Here is a 21,674-nt window from a genome sequence, read left to right as displayed (position 1 = left end):
TGCGTAACTGTAATCAGTTTTCGGTGGCTATAAAGTCAAGTTTAATTCATTTTTAATATAGACATATCACATTCTGCATTTTCATCTTTACGTATCAACAGGTTTGACACAGATAATTAAGGAAATTGGAAATTTGGTTCTTTCCGACTTACTCGTGGGTGTGGTGTGTCCTCAGCGTGCAACTTTAATTTTTCCAAAATCAGTAAATTTAAATTTAAAACTTTAAAAGTGAATATTGAAAATATTATTTTATTTTTTATTTTTTATTTTTAGTTAATTTATTATCATTTTTTTATTTGTATTTTAAATTTAATCTATATTTTTTTATTATAAACAGAGTACTATGTATAGATTTAACATAAAGAAAGATTAATCTCATATAATTTTTTACTATATTCAATATTTTTAAAAATAATCTTTTTTATTTAAATTCTTACCTCAAAATGTTGAATGCAAAAGTTGCACGTGTTTTCTTGTAAATGAAGAAATTGATGGAGATGTGGACGAGAATTGCCAAGAGTTACAAGACCATAATTGCTTCCAGAAAAATAAAAGTTTAATTAAATATTTAATAGGAACAAAAATGGACCAGAGGGATGCCTGTGCTCAATTTATATAGATTTATCTTTTTGAAAAATAAAACCAATTTAAATAAAAAAATTCCTGCATAGACCTTCACACTTTATTTATTTTCCTTTGGACTTATTTATTAGGGACCGAATTTTAAAATATGCACAATGCTTACTGCCACTATAAAACAGGTTGGACTCAATTTTCTGAATGCCGACTTATTTGTAATTGTTTTTTTTTTAAAAAGAAAGGAATTTAAGAAAATTCTGAGAAAAATATAATTTTAATTTTCGATTTTAAAAGAATAACATAAATATAATGGTTTAAAGAAAAATAAATATTATTTTATATTGCGTAAATTAATATAAAATAAATTATTATTAATTTGATCATTTTGTTAATTATCTATGATGTTAATTAATTTTTTCAATATCGAAAACAAAATTGAAAGTAGTTTTTAAATATTTGTAGTGATACATTAGAAAGATAAAATTGTAACTACATTTTAAGTTGTTTGAGAGTATAAGTGATAAATTGAATGAAGTATACAAAATGTATAAATAGAAGAAAAAAAAAAAGAACTCTTAGATTTTTATTTCACAAGAATGTCCAAAAATATTTTGTCTTTATGTTATTTGTACATCATAGTCTTCCTTAGAAATCTTGATAAAAAAATAAAGTAAGTTTAGTTGATTAAAAAAATTGTTAATTTTTTATAGTTGATTTTGGAAAGTTTTTCATAGAGGTTGGAAGTTTGCACGTAATCCTTCTATGACAAAGATAAAGCTTTGTTTATAATAATAAGGTACGTTGAAATCATTCATTACAACATTTTATATAAGTAACTAGTTAAGTTATGACAGTAACGCAGTATAGATGGTTTAGATGTGAAGATGATGTACTCGTAACGTTTGATTTTATTCAATAATTATGTTTTATTTGAACATATGAAAATTGTTTTGTTTGAATAATGAAATCGATATGTTATACATTTTAGTAGAGAAAAAATAAAATATTTCAAGTTATATTAGTTTAAGTCGGTATTGTTTTATAACAAAATAGCTTATGTTAAGTAAAAGAAATGAAGAAAATTTTAGTTTAAAATAATTAGATTTTTTTGTTATCTCTTGCAAAATTTATGAATTATGTAAAGTTATTGGGTGAGCAAGTTCTCATTAAATGAAATTTATTAAATTGAAAATTTAAGATGTTTAATCGACATATCATTAAGGGAGAAAGTATTTTATAAAATTTAAAAAATAAGTTTTCAAATATTTTTAAATGATGAAAATTGTTTATCTTTCATTGTAATATTGTTATTATATCTACATTGTATTTTTATGTGTAGTTAATATATTGTATTTGAAAATTATTATAGTTTAATCGATAATTGATTATAATTTATTAATTTTTAAATTGAGTTTTTGTATTTGCAAGAATGAAAGTGTATGATGTTATGTTTTAAATATAACATGTGAAATATTAAACATAGTCAATTCCAATGAGAAAATATTATGATAAAATATTTAGATTGTTCGTTAAATTTGGAACTCGCGAAGGATATATCACAACTCTTTAAAATTAAAAACACATAAATAAAAATATCGTGGGATGAGAGTTGAATAAGTTTATATAATCTAATTTTTTGTGTGAAAAATAAATGTGTTTGGTAAGTCAATGAAATTTATCGTGTAATATGGGTAGAAAAACATCCATTCATTTTGTTGTGATGACAGTTTAATGAATGTAGTGTAATTAGTATAAATGTTTGAGTATAGTTAAATACATGCGTCTTTCGAAAATAAACTCAAATATAAAAATTGATATTAACATGTACTCATTGGGCTAATTTCACCATACATTTGATTTTAATGTTGATTAAATGAATAAGCTGAACTTATATTCATTGAAGTATATGGATAAGATGTGAATAAAATGTGTAATATATATATATATATATATAAACGAAATTTTATAAAGAATATCTTATCTTATATTGTGTGTTTGAATGTTGTTTATGATTTATAATAATAGTGTATTACATAAAATTTTATAAACAATATCTTATCTTATATTGTAACGTGATGTATTGTGAAAACGAAGTGGACAAGTCAAAATTCTTTTGTTTTCTTTGTTTTGTTTTTTAAGTTGAAAAGGTTCCATTGATGAACACCTAAGAAAACGTGAGACATCTGTCAAACTTATTCATGGAACTTCCATTTTTATTATTTGATGTCTTTGAACAATAAAACAATTAAGGAAAACTAATTAACTTGCATAATCTTTTCACCTCAATTCAAAGGGATTTTAGAGGGCAATATGTTTAACAATTGTTTAGCTATTTTAAATTTCTCGTTTTGCTTTTGATGCATCTAATTTAAAGGACGTTATTCGGTAATTGTTCTTGACTTAAAAAGTAAAAAAGTTTTTAAACATGATAAAGAACTGTTGATTGTATTGGGAATATATAAGAAATAAGGAAACGACTCCTTTATATTTGTTTTTCCTTCATGAATTTGTGTATGTTAGTTTGTAATGATCATGTAATAGTACTAACGATTGTTGTTGTCGCTTTTTTTAAGCCATATTATAAAAATAGTTTGATGCATTTTCCAACATGGAGCTATTATCAAATGAGGTAATTTGTTTTTCTCATAACTTTAATTATAAATTAAAAAAAATAAAGTTATCTTCAATGTAATTACCAATTTGCTTTCATCAATCTAATTCATCTCCCTTACACTAATGGTTGATAATACATGAATAGACACAAAATATTTTCCTTTTATTTATGCTTGAAAACCGTAACTTTTTTTTATCTCATTTTGCATAATCGATAATATATATTTCTCCAGCACATTTTTGAAATAATTGTTTGGTTCAATTTCTTTAAAAATCAAATATTTTTGTGGGTTTTACGTTTTATTGTATAAGTTTGGTTTATGATATTGTAATTTGAATAGAATTGAATGATTATTGGTAGAGAAAGTGTTTGAGGAAAAGTATGGCATTGATCTTATTTGTGTTTTTTGAAAAGCTTTCACATTCAGATGATCATGGCTTACTCCATTTGGCACCTGCATTGGATATAGCAGATAGATCTGTGAAATACTCATCCAACTATGACAAATCATCATCATGGTCTTGGTCGTTCTATATTTTTGAAACAAACACGACATTATTATGGTCACCAATATTTTCGACGTAACTCTACCAATCATGCTAATGCTTCGTCTTCACGTGCCAAGGGTATTTCTTCACAATCTAAACACCGTGCAAATTACTTTTTAATACTTTTTCTTTTGTTCAGAATATAGAGAGAAAGTGTTTTCAAGGCCAGAGAGAATTCCTTCAAGCTCCTTAGGGATGGATGAAATGTCATCAAATAATAAAGCAGAGATGGTTTGTGGGATATGTGAGAAACTTCTGAGTCAAAAAATAAACTTTTTGGGGAATTCAATCTCTTCCGGTGAGCTTTCGGTTGTGGCAGTTTTAGTATGTGGTCATGTTTACCATGCAAATTGTTTGGAGCAAAGAACAAGATTTGATGATCTACGTGATCCACCATGCCCACTCTGTGCAGCTTTACTCTTACAACACCATCACAATCATACTTCAAACATCATCGTATGAATCTTCTTACAACTCATCTCATCACACTCTTTTATGGAACATATCTAACAAATTCAACATCTCTCATTTCGTTACTACCTTGTAAAATAATTAATTCATAGAATTTGTCAATTAAGAATAGTCTCTGTCATTTCTTTTAAAATTCTTTTCTTTCACAGAATGCACAATTATATATATACAAGAACTTTAATACTATGACTATTTTAGTGACAATGTAGAAATTGTAAACATTATAGAAATTGTAAATTAATTTCATACCTAGCTTTCTTATTATATATATTTTAGTGACAATGTAGTAATTGTAAATATTCTGTAAATTAATTTCATACCTAGCTTTCTTATTATATATATTTTTCTCCTCCCCAATTTGAAAAGTAAATGTCCCGTAATAAGGTGATTTGGTCTATAGTGATCACCCCGACATCTATAGTATTATAAATGTCGGGGCCCCCAAGTACTAGACGTCTAATGATATTTATACTAAAACGCGAACCCACGAGCAGTTACGTTCACTGTTTATCGTCTTCCCCGCAAATTCTCTCTGTGGCATTGCAATTACATGTGCGTTTTCTCTCTTTTGAACCGTTTAAATTTACTTTTAATCCGATTAAATTACTCTGTGATGAAATATCTTTGATTTGAACTGATTAAAAATCGTTTTCAGTGCGTTTTGGTGCAATTTCTTGCGTGTTCTTGGGCGGCGTTTTTGACTGTTTTTGGCCTACGTTTTAGGCCGTGCCCTCACTAGTAAAAAAATGTTTTTTTAACGCGCTATATATGCCTCGGTTCTACCGAAACCGAAGCGTATAAAAGTGCGGTGGCATTTCGGTAAATATTGAGCAGTTATATGCCTCGGTTATATTTGAATCGATGTCTATAGCTGTGTAACTGATGCAGTTCGTCGAGAGACGCTTTCCGCTTGCCGATTTTCAGAGAAATTGGGGGTGTAGGGAAAGTGAAACTGAAATGGGATGAGAGATCCGTTTGGGTGCAACATCCAACGTCCATCAATGTTGTTATCACATTAATGTCTATATTTTTATATTTTATCAAATTTGTAGATAAAATTATATCTAATAATTAAATTTACCAATGATTCACAATAAATTACTATTTATTATTTTTATCTATATTTATATTTATAAACTCGCCTCTAAAGAGTTTTTAATTAAAAAGTGAGTTTAAGCCTAACTCAACCTCACAAAATCGGCTTGTAAGGTAAGGTTTGCATCTCATTTATATATTATAAATTGATCTTATCTCTAATCGACGTTGGACTTCTAACAGTTTTTATTGGTTTATGGTTCGAAAAAAAAAAATCTATAATAAACATATTTAACGTGATTTATTTATCCTAAAAAAAATTAATGTTATTTTTCTATTTTTCCATTGTAAAATTGAATAATGTTAATATGATAATCTTACATGTTAGTTTGTGTATCGGCTTTCATGAATCTTAAGAACCATTACATGAATTGTGTCTATCATGCTTTGAGTGAATGATTTTTTATGCTCCGTTTGTTCATTTTGAATTCCAATAAGAAAGAAAAAAAACATTGATTTATAACATCGTCCTTCTTTCTTTATTCATTAATAATATTCCTTTATTCATTAATAATATTCGTCATTTATGATGTTTTTCGGTAACCATGATGATTTAAGAGAGTTTATGGTTGATTCATGGTATACTGATCTTTTAGGATTTTATATATATTTTTTTGTCTTTTGTATTTCTACACAATTAAATAATTAATTACTCTCGAACATTATGGACGTACGGAGCCAAACTTTTACTTAGCAGAGCAAAATCCGAACAGGGAGAGGAAAACTTCGTAATTAAAGATGTTACGTTTGTAGATATCCTTATTCCTAAAAATCTACATCACTATCTGGATTTTCTTTAGTGAAATTTCGTCTATTTATTTATAGCCATATGTTTGAACAATCCTTAGCACATAAACCAAAGTAGAGGACCCTCACTAAGCAAAATCAAAACTCATCGACTAAAATTTGTGAGTTTTAATAACTATAATTTTCAATTTCTTTTGGATATTGCTCTAATGATTTTCGAGACCTGAGTTAGATTTCAAACGGTTGATTTCAAAAGCGTTTAATTTAAGCATTTTGATCACATGGATTGGTAGTGGATTGTAGTATTTGGAATATGAGGAGCATTTTCTTTCATGGGTCTGAATGAGACGTTCCTTGTGATAAGAGATTTGAGAAAATTCTTCTATGCATATGTTAATATCACCATTTATGCATGATAAAATTGGTGTGTACTGGGATGGTGATCAAGAGATCTCATAAATTCTTGTTGACAGAACTTTCACTTAATAATATTAAGAAGGTGCATTGGTATATTTACTTGTTGACTTTCCCTAGATTTACTCATATCTTACACGCTTAAAACACAATTTTTTTATCAGTATAGCCTAAAACAATTAGGCAATTATGTGTTCAGAGTGCAATCTATTCTATGCTGGCCATAGTTTTACTCAAGCAGACACTTCAACATGTAATGTATACTTCAATTTATTTTCTTCAAAATTGAATTTTATAACTAAATAAGTAATACTCATATGATAAACCATTAACAAAATATAAAAGTTTCTTGCCGTGAAATGATCGGGCATATTATATTTCTGACTCTTGGAATATTACTATGCAAGAAGACAGTGTTGCCCGATTACTTCTAGTTTTACTGATGCCATTGTTGTTGCAAGGATTCAATCCCAAAAACATACAGACAATTCATATTCATTATGTAAAGTGGATATGTAAATTTGACTGAGACAGGTAATAATATTTTTTTCCAGAAAAGAAGAAAACTTCAACCCAGTTTGTCTAGGTGAGGAAAAACAGAATTAGTGAAAGTTGCTATTTGTTGAAACTGTAATCAATACATGCAAGTGTTTAAGAAAATATAAAACCGTACAATATCCAATCGTAGCAAAACAAAATATCTTTGGTCCTTTACATATCTAAGGAAAAGTGATGATACATGCTCTCTTGGCTGAGGTCTTCAAGTAGCTGTACAAAAGTTAACAGACAGTTGCATGTATTAATCTATGAAGAACTGTACAAAATTCATTATTTAAAGCTTAAAAACATAAACAGACAGTTGCATTACCTTAAACCCGACCTTTTGGAACAATGCCAAGCCAGGTCCATAGGTCCATCGTCTGTCTTTCTTACGTACCCTCCTTATTATAGGATGTCAAAGTTACTTCACACAATGTTCATATTATATTACCTTTAGATTTCGAGTATCAAGGGGGAGGTTTTAGACCGGGAAGTCAATGAGCAATGAGATGTGAGTCCAACCTTATAAGTAGTTGACACCACTCTTCACCCAAAACCTTAAGGCAATGAGTTAATGGGTCTTTCCACTTATAAACCACTCTACTTTCTCATTTCTCTCCAATGTGGGACTTAGACTCACACTTGAATTCCCAACACATAACACAGGCTTGCTGAATGGAAATTATGTGGTGGGGATTATGGAAGCATTGTAAAATATCTTTTAGATTACACATTATGAATCCGGACTCTACGATTCAGAAATGTGATTTTCCTACAATCAATTATATAAATGCTTTGTTTGCCAATACGCATATTCAACATCCTCCTACAGAAGGGGAAAATAATTGTTTGAATTTAAATCCCCTATGGCAAACCAACTATTCTAAGTTGCAAAGCTTCTACATGTATTCTTCTAACATTTCCTAACTTCCTTCCTGTGCTCACTTACAATTTTTATTGGTTAACGTTTATCTTGGCTATTGTGATCTCGTTTTAACAGTGTCACTTATATTTAGCACTTTTTTTTTAAAATGCAAAAATAACATTACATGACAACCTTCCACAGTAATATTATTCAAAGTTTAATTTGGGTTACCTTTAACAGTCTTTAAATCAAGTATAGCAGGAGAATACTTGTGAATAAATGGGTAGCAAAGAACTGATGCATAGCAGTAAAAGCTTTGGCATTCAGAAACATTTCAATCACAGACTAAATATTTAGAAATTAAAAAAATATCTTATGGCACATCAAATTTCTTATCCAAATAGTATAGTAGATAATTTCTTTATTAAGGAGAAAAATCATGATATGTTAATGGAAACCTGTGCAAGGAATGAAAGACTCCAAAAATATGCTCTGTGACCGAGAGCATATAACAGTTTATGCAGATCAGATCAGGAGATAAGTTTTGTCACTTCTTGCTTATTATATGTCTCCTTAGAGATGTGACATGAGTGCACCGAAAATTACCTACCTAATAGTTACAACATTAACTACAACAGCTTTGGGGTAAATGTGAAGTTTTCACAACCAAAATTCCCTATAACAGAAATAAAAGTCCCATCAGATGCAAAACTTCATCATAGTAAAAAGATTTAGTATACAAAAACCTTTTACAGCCCTCAAAGAAATGTAAAAGAGTATCATACCATATCAATGATAATCAGTGAAACTCATTGGGGTTTTCTCTGCTTTGGATGAGAGGAACACCATCTTCCCTCCAAATGACACGATCTTCACATAAAGCCTCCACCACATCAACATATAATTGATGCTCCTAAGTTTAAAAAATAAATAAGTAACAGTAATCAACTGAGTCCACTTTGATTGATAGGAAGCAAATAACTAAACTACTCTAAAATTTAGAAATGAAAGCTAAAAAAAAGATAAACCTAAACATTGATATTTATCATTCCTTTGATAGGTGAGAGGAAGACACTTTTACAACCAAAGGGACACTAACAACTAAATGATGACCCTACAAGTGCATCATCTCATTTTAGGAAATTAAAATATAAACTAAATATCATGAATATTATTTCTAACATGATATAGTCTGCCATTACCTCGTTGAGAACCCTTGCAGCCAACTCTTCTGCAGTATCATTAGCAAGCACAGGGACCACACGCTGTGCAAGGATACGCCCTGTGTCATAGTGTTCGTCAACAAAATGAATGGTAGGACCTGAAAACCTGACCACCACAGAAAAATGAAGCACAGAAATGGTATCAAGAACCAAATACAATAATGTTTCACTGAAATGCTTGAGATATTTCGTGAGATGCATACCTTGCTCCAGAAGCAATGACTGCTTTATGAACCTTAATGCCATAATAGCCCTTGCCGCCAAAAGCTGGAAGAAGTGATGGATGAATGTTGAATATAGATCTTTCATAAGCTCGGATCAATTCCACTGGTATCAGTTTGAGGTATCCGGCTAAAAGAACAAAATCTACCTCGAAGTTCCTGATTAAAAATGTATTATATGTTAATAATCTAACCTCTTCATGAAGCAGATTGAAAGTGATCCTTTGTCTCCTTTCACAGATTTTGCCATATTTGAGTCACACTGATTTCTTTATTTGTGTTTCAGCTTTGCAAAGAATCCACACATCAGGTTCAGTAAAAAAAAATAAAGACCCTGAACCCTGAAGTCTAAAGTTAAATACAATTACAGGAAACCAATTAAAGAAGCACCAAACCTTAGTGTATCAACAAGGTCACTGGGAGATAACCCTTTTGGTTCATCCTTTGCTTTAGGGAACAATATAATTGCTATACCATTATTTTTTGCATACTCTGCACCTCCACACTCTGTAAAATATGAAACAAGAAACAAAGTTTAGTAGACCAAGGCTCATACAACACAAGGAAGTTTAGCAAGCATGCAACCCCAATCCAATTATCCAGTGATTACTATAAGCTAAGATTGAAGGAGATAGATACGCTTCTAGGAAAAGCAGGAATTTAGGTAAGCTAAATGATGACACAAGGGGAAAAAATGAAAGTAAAATGATATTAATATAGATAATTACCACTTTTATTTGTGACCAATACAGTAACATCTCCATGAAGAGATCCCCTTTTAGAAGCCTCGTGAATTGATCTGAAGTTTGATCCTCCGCCAGACACGAAAACGGCTAGCTTTTTCCTTCTCACTATGACCTGAGCCCTCACCTCATGGTCCTCCTCTAGTTCTGCAGTACTACTACTCTTGCTACCCCGTATTCTCCAAGAATTAGAACAAATTTCTTTGTGCACAAAGCTGACAGCATGTAAAGCTCCAGTAGGGAAGCCAAGATTCTGAGACTGGAGAAAAGGGTATGACGATAAAGAGTCTAGAGGAGCGAAATTTAAAGAGAACGGTTGCTTCACCATTGGAATTGATGGAGCTAGTGATGATTTTGGGCAAAATATGGAAATAATCTGTTGAGCTTCCATGGAAAAATTCATATAAACAGAAGTCTATTGATGCTGTTGGCGAAGTTGAAAAGTTGAGGTAAGGAATAGGTAAAGCTGATTGAAGGGGACGAATGAAACAACACAATTACAATCTTCACGACAGCGCTATGTATCAAGAACCATGTCTAAACTTCCAATGCATCACAAAGAAACTCACACCAATTAGCAACTATTGGCAATAAGAAAGCCAAGAAAAAAACAAAAGTTATCGTGTGAAAGCACCCAAAATAAGAATCCTTTTTAGAACAACTCCAATGCGGTTGCTTATACAAACCCAAAAAATATAAACAGAATCTAAAATCACAAGCATTGTTCCAGATATCAAATACACCATCCAAAATCAGCAGCAACAACTGTATGTGGGCAATAAAAAAACCTTTTGGTGCCGCTTGCAATGTTGTTAAACTCGCGAGTGAGATCGTAAACTCGCACGATCATGCGAGTTTTCACTCCCCGATCCTTATTCCGAAACCCAATCACTATACAATGAGCAAATCCATGCGGAGAGCTTCTTCGCCGGGGGCGACGTGGGTGGTAACTTCCGACTTCGAGTAAAAGACAAAGCTATTGGGTTTAAACGACCAGATGAAAGAGAGAATCTTTTTGTCAGCCTTTATTAATAATAATGTGAGGGGAGAATTTGTAAAACGTTTTATTATTACTTTTTTAATTTTTAATTTGGTTTCATGGCACTCAACCAATCACATGATTTCGTGTGTTAACGATGACATTGAGTATTGATTGAGTAGAAGGTAAATCAGCATACACTAATTATTTAAAATTAATAAAGAGACTTTCATAATTATTCCCTTTTACTTTTATTTGTAAAAACATTAAATATTATAAGCATAAATACTCAATCTATAGATCACTTTGTTGTGAATTTATTAGTGGTTTTTTTTATGTCAAACACACAAGAAAGGGTTAGAGGAAATATAAAACAAAAAAAAAACTTTAGAAAAAAGTTTTTGTAGAGATGATAATTTTTATAAAATGAAAGTGTTTCGACCGGATCGGGGCGGACTCTGTTAAAACACACAAGTTTGTCGAAGACCGGGCGAATGATCACGAACGGTAAAGACGGGCGGACGAACGATGAAGCTGCTATGGATCGGGCGGACGCTTTCTCACCAGCTGAAGCAGATCGAGCGGCTCTGGCGCCTGGGGCACTAGTAGCTGACGAAAACCGGACGGTCGTTGCTGAATCCCACGAACTGAAGAAGGCCGGGCCATGCGTGTGGCAGACGGTACAGTGACGGGTTGACGCTGCTCCACGCTCTAGGTTGGAGGCCGGGCAGGTTTCTCCCTATGCACTCCCGGTGGTCGTCCTCCTACTCCAAGCCGGGCGGTCGGGTACCTGTCAAAGGCGCTCCGACGCTCAAGTCAGTAATATGACATAGCTGTCTGTGATGCATGTATGTATTGCATCGTAAGGAATTCGTTCCAGAAATCATACCTGGGACCTTTATTTATACTGATTGTAATGGGCTTTTACCTTTCGTGGGCCTGAAAAAGGCCCAATCATACCTTAATCTTCATTAAGGGCTTTAATGAGTCATTAGTGTTTAATCGCGTAGTCGACATAGTGAATGACGGTCGTGACGGCCGGTCAGCGGGGTGACCGGCCGAGGATGTCAATCCTGGGAGGGACGGTCGAAACGGCCGGCCAGCAGGATGACCGGCCAACTGATGTGAACCTGGGAGGGACGGTTGTGGCGGCCGCCCAGCAGGATAACCGGCCCAGGAATGTCAACCTGGGAGGGACGCTTGTGGCGGCCGCCTAGCAGGGTACCGGTCACGATGGATACTCGGTCGGTCGGCTTGGATGGACGACCTTGGCGGGCCGCTCGTTCTTGATGGTCGACCTGGATGGACGACCTTGGATGCTCGGTCATGATTGTGACCTGGGTGGGCGGCATTGGTTTAACCGCTCGCTCGGTCTATGTGTCAGGAGGACCGGTCGGTACAAAAGCCCCCGAAGCCCGAGCATAATTTTATTATGCGAAGGGGTTTTTGTAGATGGCTTTCATGACAAGGAGCGAGATCCCTGGTTTGCTTTCTTCTCTAAGTCCTTTCTGCTCGTTGGTGAGTGGACGGAAGACAAACAGTCATGCTTTGTTGAGGCTATTCGAGGCTGAGAATTTAGACTGAGAGGTTGAGGCCCTTGGACGTGGCCGATCTGGTGGACGTTCGATTTATGAATGGTCGACCTTGGAGGATCGCTTGGTCCCTGTATAGTCGGACAACGTTAATTTGGACGCTCGGTCTGATGGCCGACCTGGATGGACGTTCGGTCTATGTGTCAGGAGGACCAGTCGGTACATAAGCCCCCGAAGCCCGAGCATAATTTTATTATGCGAAGGGGTTTTCTCCATGGCCTTCCTGGAAACACGGGTTCTCTGGTTGGACACCGCTTCTAAGTCGTCTCTGTTAGGAGCCTCTGTAGGACCGTTCGAGGTTGGGCGGTTTAGTCCCTTGGATAACGAACGGTTGAGGCCTGCAGAGGCTTTCTTGATACTGAACAACTAAGGCCTTAGTAGGCCATGTTGGGACCGAACGGTTGGGGCCCCGGGAGGCCGGGCAGTACAGGCCGCGGAGGCCAAGAGATTGAGTCCAGGAGGTCGATCGGTTATGGGCCTTCGGAGCTTGTGGTCATGCCGGACGGCATAGTGTTCCGCGCACATACTTGGGCTTGTGGTCACGCCGGACGACAGTGGTTCTTCGGAAAGAACTCCCCGTTCACCGTCCGGGCCAAGTTGACAGTGGTTCTTCGGAAAGAACTCTCCGTTCATCAGCTTGGACTTGTGGTCACGCCGGACGACAGTGGTTCTTCGGAAAGAACTCCCCGTTCACCGCCTAGGCCAAGCTGACAGTGGTTCTTCGGAAAGAACTCTCCGTTCATCAGCTTGGACTTGTGGTCACGCCAGACGGCAGTGGTTCTTCGGAAAGAAATCCTCGTTCACCGCCCGGGCCAAGCTAACAGTGGTTCTCCGGAAAGAACTCTCCGTTCATCAGCTTGGACTTGTGGTCACGCCAGATGGCAGTGGTTCTTCGGAAAGAACTCCCCATTCGCCGCCCGGGCCAAGCTGACAGTGGTTCTTCGGAAAGAACTCTCCGTTCATCAGCTTGGACTTGGTCTATGTTTGACGTCGGATGATGGAGGAGAGCTCGTTTTTGCTTTATGCAGTCGTGCAATCATTCCGGGTTACCTGTATTAGGAATAAAACGTAATCGAATTTGAAGTTTAAAGGAAGTAGATGATTATACCCTGTAAGGTAGACCGGTCAATTGAAGATGCTCGGGTGAGAAGGATTGTTCCTAGAGAGCACTTCCCAGAATAACCGTTCGTGGCCAAGGAGACCTTAATGACCGTGCGTGGCCCAGGAGTTCTTGAACAACATCCTAGTAGACGAAATCTGTTCGGCCGAATTGTTGAATGCCCGAACACTTGACGCCATGAAGGGCGGATGATAGAGGCCTGATGGCCAAGTTCCTTTGTGGCCGAACAGTCGAGTTCTTGTGAGGCCGAGCGGCCGAATACCTGAATGTTGAGGCCACAGAAGGCCAAATAGTGGAGGTCGAGCGACCGGACACCTGTAAGGACGACCGACCGAAACGAATACGTGAGGGGCCGAATTGCCGGATGCATGTGAGGCCGAATGTCTGAAATGAATGCATCAAGCGGCCAAATTAATGGGAGGCCAAATGGACGAACGTATGCGGGGCCCGGGAGATCGAACGGTTGAACCCGTGAGGCCGAACGACCAAACATCTGATTAATATGGCCGAACGGCAGATGCCTCTGGAGGCTAGAATTGGCTGACAAGTTTTAGCCTTTGGAGGCCGAATTATTGGCTGACTATCTGCGAAGCCTGAAAATTTGATGCCAAAATTGGCTAAGTGCCTGTAGGGCCAGATTATGGAATTACCTAAGACCAAGGTATGGTCGATTGGTTGAATCCGATCGGCTGGGACGACTGAATCCAAATTTGGTTGAGGTGAAGCCGGACGACTGAGAGTTGGAGCTTGATATCCGACTGTTGAGGTGAATGGCCGAGAGCCCGTTGAGACCGAACGACCGAGAGTTGAGCCGGACGGCCAGATGCTGGATGCCAAATTTGGCGAAGTACCTAAGGCCGAACGACCGAACGGTAGAGGTCGAACACGTACCTTGGAGGCCGAATGGCCGGACGGTTGATGTCGGACGACTGAGAGTTGAATGCCAAATCTGGCTAAGGTTGAGGCCGGACGGCCGAGACTTGAGGCTTGATAGCCGACAGTTGAGGCCAAATGGTCGAGAGCTTGTTGAGGCCGAACGGCCGAGGGTTTGAGGCCGGATGGTTGAGTACTTGAGGCTGATGGCCGGGAGTTGAGGTCGAACGACCGGGAGGTGAGTGCTCCGAATCGTTCAAGTAATAAACCGGTAAGACCGGGTATCGTTTTCCCAAGAGACTCGTAATACTAGAGAATTGTGCGATTAACAACTCATATAGACTCAATAACATAACATCAATTTACAAACAAGTGCAGGAATGTAAATTCATACATAATTACAAGGTTGGACTTTGGTATTGAAGGCACTTGGAAATGGAAAAGACTAGAAATGGTATGAAATGACATTGTTAAGGTTAGTTTTCACCAAAGCACTCTTGTGTAAAACCAATTTTGTCTCCTCTCTATCAATTTACTAAAGTCAATCCACTAAAACACTCTAACCCTAATTCCTTAGGTGAAAGAGCCTAGGTTTTTCCTATCAAACCCCAATTCCTTGGCAATCTAACAAGCAAAGCCCGCATTAAAGAGCTGGGATCTAAGACAACATGTGAATCATCTTCCATTCCTAGAATCAATGACCCACAAGGACTCTTATTTCAGTTCAAGATTTCATCTTACGTTCCCATAATCCATAAAACCCCAAAATCAAGCCATGAACGTTCCCATTACATGCAAGCTTTAAGATTGGAAACAAGAATACTAGCAATTGATAGAAAAGGCATATATATAATCAAATCATTCAACAATTACACAAGAATTCAAAGGCTACAACTAATCCCAACAAGATGGGTTTGGTTCTCCATTTCCATGGAGAACCCTAAGCTTACAAACATGGAAGATGGAAGAAGAAGGAGACCCAAAGGAAGAGGAGGAGATGTTCCCACAAGCTCCTCACGCCCTCCATGAGCTCCAGCCGTGAAATCGCACCTCCAAAGAACCAAAGACCAAAACCCCTTTGCGTTTCTGGGTTAAATAAGCTGGATCTGACACATCAGCAAAAGTCGCGCCCGGGCGCGAGCCTCTCGGAAAAAGTCACGCCTGGGCGCCCCATTTCTCACGCCCGGGCGCAAGCTTCTCGCAAAAAGTCGCGCCCGGGCGCCCCTTTTTCACGCCCGGGCGCGACCAGCACACAAAACTGGCACCTGGTCACTTTTCTGTGCAGAAACTGGCCCTGGTGCAGTCGCGCTTGGGCGCCCCTCAGCTAGGGGGGGCTTGGGCCTGACCAGCACACAAAACTGGCACCTGGTCACTTTTCTGTGCAGAAACTGGCCCTGGTGCAGTCGCGCTTGGGCGCCCCTCAGCCAGGGGGGGCTTGGGCCTGACTTTTCAGCACTGCATCATTTTCACTTTTTCTGCAGATCTGCTCGCTTCTAGTGGTTGGTTCAGCCTTAGACATTGTTGGAGAGTCTTCCTAGCTCATTTTTAGCTACAAAATAAGGGATTATTGATGAAAGTACATCAAAGTAGCCAAAAACACAATTATTTAGAAAACAAGGCAAAACAAGAGGATTAAGCAAGTTATAAGTAAGAAAGGAGTTGATTTTGCCACTAAAATGATGCTTAAAATATGGTATAATTTAGCATTATCAAAATACCCCCAAACTTACAACTTTGCTTGTCCTCAAGCAAAAGTACTTCTCCTAGCAAACAATTCAATCACAATGGTCTAGCAACTCAAGCATAGTTTCAATCAAATAAACAAAATCAATCGTGCTTGCTCAACTTATAAATCACATTCAAGAGACAATATAGTCTTAGCAAGCTAAACTTCAATCATGGTGCTCACAAATTAAAAATCACAAGATAGATGCAAATGATAGATCAACAAACATGGCAAGTTGTTTTCAATGAGGGCATGGAACCAATTCTCACCAAGGAAAGTGTTTCACTCAAGCACAATGGTGTATAAGGATGTGTGTCTAACTCTCAACTATCACAATGTTACACAAATCAACTTTGCCTTTTGTTTCAACAATTTCAAACACATTAACAAGCAAGTAACATCACAAGGACTTTTTGAAGCTTGTATTGTGGTTGGGCTAAGAAGAAAATTTGGTTTTTCTGGACAACAAAGCACCTTGAGATAAGAGACCAAACAATTTAATTCATGATATAACATAGTATCTCTTTTTCTCCAAAATTGAATAAACCACTCTCAACTTATTTCCCAACTCTTTTTCATTGAATTCATGTTTTTGTTTTTCTTCTTCTTCTTTCTTCTTTTTCTTTCTTTTTAACTCAACTTATTATTTTTCTCAATGCTCCCCTTTTGACAAGAAGAACTCCCCCAAACTTAGACCATTCTCCTCACTCTAATATATATGATCATCTCAACTCAAGGTAAGGAGGTTAAGGATTTTTCAATAAGCTTAAGGTTTCGGGAATGAGAAAGTTTTCTTTAAGGTTCAAAGGTTATACATTGGCTTTTAGGCTCAAAATGTAGAAGAGGTGGAAGAACAAGATGGCCTTGATCATTTGTAACATGCAAGTAACAGTTCAAATAGAGAAACTTAGGCAAAATCAACTGTGATTCCAAAGTAATAACATTCAGCAATAAACTCTGAGGCACAACATCTCACAGGTTCACTCAAGGTTCCAAAATTTGATAAACATCATGCCAAGAATATTGATCACAATTAAAACCAAGCATCTATCTAAACATATACAAGCAACCACAATCTCTGTTCAACAGGCTCAACCACATAATCCCAATTAGATTTTCAAAACAATTCTCATGGATAAAGAGCAAGCACAACAAATTTGTATTCAATTCAAGCATAGAAAATGATTCACTCAAATCACCAGACCAATTGCACAAGAACTATCCACAAGGCAAGTCAAAAAGAAATCCAAATCACAAATACTGAAAGCAGATAAAACAAAAAATTAAAACAGAAAAACCGATTTAAAATGGACTCTTTGCAGCTCCAGCAGTGTAAGACACTAGCTTCACTTCCATCTGAAACATCTTCCTCCCACAGTAGCTTATACTCCGCAACTGCTCCACCTCCCCCATCAGTAGGGGCCTGGCCCCCAGGCCATGCTACACGAGCAGCAAAATTTTCAAGTCATAGGTTGCTCAACTCACGCATGCCTCAAAGGTTGGCCACTGGTGGTTTTAAACTCTTTAATTCCTAAGGAAGATCTTATCCTGTAACAAGAAAGCTCAAAGCAAAATTAGTATCCCATAGTCAACAACTGAAGAGAAGAATCCATAAAACAAACTAAAAGAAAGATGCACAAGAAAGCAAAGAAACAAGACAAAGAAATCCAAAACAAACAAAGACAAAAGTACAAGAACAAAGAGGGAAGTCTTAGAATTAAGCTTCCCAAAGGTACCACAACACAAAAAGGTATAAAAACACATCAAAAGGAGTGTGTTAAAGAGTGCAAAAGAATGGGAAACTCATCATAAATCAAGAAAAACAAAAGTACAGAACCAAAATTTTTGGTGCTGGGCGCCCCTGGTGCAGCTCGCGCCCGGGCGCCCCTGGTGCAGGGGGGCTTGGGCGCCACTCAGTCAGTTGGGTGCAGAGGCCCTTGTGCAGCTCGCGCCCGGGCGCCCCTCAGCAGGGGGGGCTTGGGCGCCATATCAATTTTCTGCATAATGCAGATTTCTGCGAAATTGGCCACTCACCATGTGATTTTTGGTTCTAAACCTTCATTCAATGCACTCACACACCAAACAAGCTAAAACTAACCTAATACACTTATACAAAACACAAAAACAACATTACAACTCAAAAATCAACTAAAATGCAACAAGTCACATAGTCAAAACATAAGCCAAAAATGCAAATAACACAAAAATCACACAAACACAAGTAAAAAGGGTAAGAAAATTGGGTTGCCTCCCAAAAGCGCTTGTTTAACGTCATTAGCTTGACGGATTACTCAATGAAGTGCAGATTTTGATGTTGGTGTGCTCCTTCCACCAACTCTTCTTGAATCACTTTCTAGCCACCAAATCAACTCTCAAAGCTTCAATTCTTCTTTTTAGCCCTTCCACTACCTTGTCATCTTCAAACACTCAATCCTCTTGATCAACTTTGGCTTGCTAGGCTTGAGTTCCTTGTCTCTCATCAAAGGGTGGTGGTGACTAGTCTTTCTCTTTTCCTTCTCCCTTTCTTCATCTTTCACTTAGCACTTGGAGCATCTTCAAAGGAAGAAGAAGTTGGGGCAGCTTGTGATGCTCAACATAGTTGTCTCCTTGTGTCCTATAATTTCCTTCAATCTCAGGGTCTTCATGATGCTTTTGAGGCTGCAGTCCTCCATGTATGAACATCTCCCTGCATATACACTTAGACACAACTAGGCTAAAGCCACAAATTAGCCCAAACAAAACTGAAAATCTATTTACAACACAAGAGTTAGTTCTATATACAAAATCAAGTCTACATAAGTTAGAAACCTCACAAAAGTCTAGTATTGACACGAATCCCCGGCAACGGCGCCAAAAACTTGATGAGGCCCAATTTAACTTGTTTGCCGTTGCTAGGACTCGGGTTCAATCCCCAAATCCTTGGCAACGGCACCAAAAACTTGATGACTCAAAAAATACTTGTTGGGCTCGATTTCGGCAAGTGCACCGAATCGTTCAAGTAATAAACCGGTAAGACCGGGTATCGTTTTCCCAAGAGACTCGTAATACTAGAGAATTGTGCGATTAACAACTCATATAGACTCAATAACATAACATCAATTTACAAACAAGTGCAGGAATGTAAATTCATACATAATTACAAGGTTGGACTTTGGTATTGAAGGCACTTGGAAATGGAAAAGACTAGAAATGGTATGAAATGACATTGTTAAGGTTAGTTTTCACCAAAGCACTTTTGTGTAAAACCAATTTTGTCTCCTCTCTATCAATTTACTAAAGTCAATCCACTAAAACACTCTAACCCTAATTCCTTAGGTGAAAGAGCCTAGGTTTTTCCTATCAAACCCCAATTCCTTGGCAATCTAACAAGCAAAGCCCGCATTAAAGAGCTGGGATCTAAGACAACATGTGAATCATCTTCCATTCCTAGAATCAATGACCCACAAGGACTCTTATTTCAGTTCAAGATTTCATCTTACGTTCCCATAATCCATAAAACCCCAAAATCAAGCCATGAACGTTCCCATTACATGCAAGCTTTAAGATTGGAAACAAGAATACTAGCAATTGATAGAAAAGGCATATATATAATCAAATCATTCAACAATTACACAAGAATTCAAAGGCTACAACTAATCCCAACAAGATGGGTTTGGTTCTCCATTTCCATGGAGAACCCTAAGCTTACAAACATGGAAGATGGAAGAAGAAGGAGACCCAAAGGAAGAGGAGGAGATGTTCCCACAAGCTCCTCACGCCCTCCATGAGCTCCAGCCGTGAAATCGCACCTCCAAAGAACCAAAGACCAAAACCCCTTTGCGTTTCTGGGTTAAATAAGCTGGATCTGACACATCAGCAAAAGTCGCGCCCGGGCGCGAGCCTCTCGGAAAAAGTCACGCCTGGGCGCCCCATTTCTCACGCCCGGGCGCCCAGGCGTGACTTTTTCCGAATTTGAAAATAAAGCAATCAGAATTTGAAATGATGTGTGGCCATCTTTTCTTTATCCAAAAAGCAAAAAAATATATATCCATTGCCACCCTGTTTGAGCCAAAAATAAACTCTTTTTCAAAATTATCCCCAAGCAAGGGTTGTCATCAGGTAGGAGTCAACTCATGATGCAAATGAAGAGCACTCAATGATCAAACGAAGAAATTTCATCAAGAAGAGTGAACAAAGAAAAAACAAAAAAGAACAAAAAATCACAAAGTGATGATGAAAAAAATGAAAAAATGGAGTTCAAAAAAAAAAAAAAAAACAAAGTGCTCAAAAGGTCAAATAGTTGATACAATGATAGATGACAACCCTTGTTTCAAAAAATGTATCTGATAAGCATTCATTTGGGCCTTTAACCCTTTCTTTCAATACCTTCTAGCCCTAGCCACATTACAAGCCTAACAAAGTCCACACAGATTAAATAATGTTTGCTCAAATTTTCATAAAGCTTAATTTTGCGATAAGACGAAATGACTTGCAATGTGTCCAAAAAATAAAATAAAACAAAAAGAACAAAAAATTTGAAAATGAATGAAAAAAAAGAAAAAAAAAAGTAATGTCTCAAGAAGAGGGGATCTCTTTGCCAACGAGGCAAAAGCATGTAAAAGAAAATCAGACCAATTGGGGTCATCCTTTTAACCGATCCTTTTCATGCCCACTACCTCTTCCAAATATAACCCCATGCCAAAAACTGGGGCAACTTTGTGAGTCTCATACGAGTTTTTCATCAACCCATACCACAATAAATAAAGAAAAAACCTGGGGCAGCTTTGCGAATCTCACTTGAACTTTTCATCCGAATTTTCAAAGATCCATACCCTATGCTGGGGCAACTTTCGGGATATCCCGTTTCACTTTGACATTCACATACCACATCTTCGGCAAGGAGTGTATGAGGAGTGATGTGCCCACGTGGTTGTCCTAGTCTTCTTTAAACCATCCTAAACATCTATCATTTTTCTCACTTACCAGTAAATTCGAGCATGCATGCATTGATGTCACAAAAGAAAAAGTCAAAATGTAATCATATCAAACATTAGACCTCGAATGTATGACATTCCTCAATTTCACAAAACATTGAAAATAAAGATCAGTTTGATGATGATTGCAAGTAAGATGAATGACTCAAAAAAAAAAAAAAAAAAAAAGAAGGAAAAAAGAGCGAAACACAAAACAAAGTAAATGTTTTCCATATGTGTGCATTCATTCATCAAAAGAAAATCTTTTGGATCGAAACCCTCTTCATTGATATGAATGGTTGTCGAATCCTTCTTCAAAAATACCAAAAGAATAACATTATGGTTTTCTCTTTCAAGTCATGTTGTTTCATG

General features: G+C 36.8%; 1 protein-coding gene across 2 annotated transcripts; it reads right to left on the bottom strand.

Annotated features, from left to right (window-relative positions):
• Positions 1–7,070: 7,070 nt before the first annotated feature.
• On the bottom strand, positions 7,071–11,084 carry LOC108336327 (phosphoribosylglycinamide formyltransferase, chloroplastic). 2 transcript variants are annotated; one of them, XM_052880920.1, is made up of 7 exons: positions 10,046–11,084; positions 9,713–9,824; positions 9,300–9,476; positions 9,076–9,202; positions 8,659–8,786; positions 7,337–8,549; positions 7,071–7,236 (listed from the first exon to the last, which is right to left on the bottom strand). In XM_052880920.1, the coding sequence occupies exons 1-5, from the start codon at positions 10,461–10,463 to the stop codon at positions 8,673–8,675; spliced, it is 948 nt and encodes a 315-aa protein (XP_052736880.1). In that variant the 5' UTR covers positions 10,464–11,084; the 3' UTR covers positions 7,071–7,236; positions 7,337–8,549; positions 8,659–8,672. The 2 variants fall into 2 exon arrangements, with proteins under 2 accessions (XP_052736880.1, XP_052736879.1); XM_052880919.1 differs by having other exon boundaries at positions 7,337–8,786; positions 10,046–10,597; positions 10,849–11,084.
• Between the last annotated feature and the right edge of the window lie 10,590 nt (positions 11,085–21,674).

This window comes from Vigna angularis, chromosome 7 (assembly GCF_016808095.1).
Source record: "Vigna angularis cultivar LongXiaoDou No.4 chromosome 7, ASM1680809v1, whole genome shotgun sequence".
In the NCBI taxonomy this organism is placed as follows: Eukaryota; Viridiplantae; Streptophyta; class Magnoliopsida; order Fabales; family Fabaceae; genus Vigna; species Vigna angularis.
This window is presented reverse-complemented; position numbering and strand designations above follow the sequence as displayed.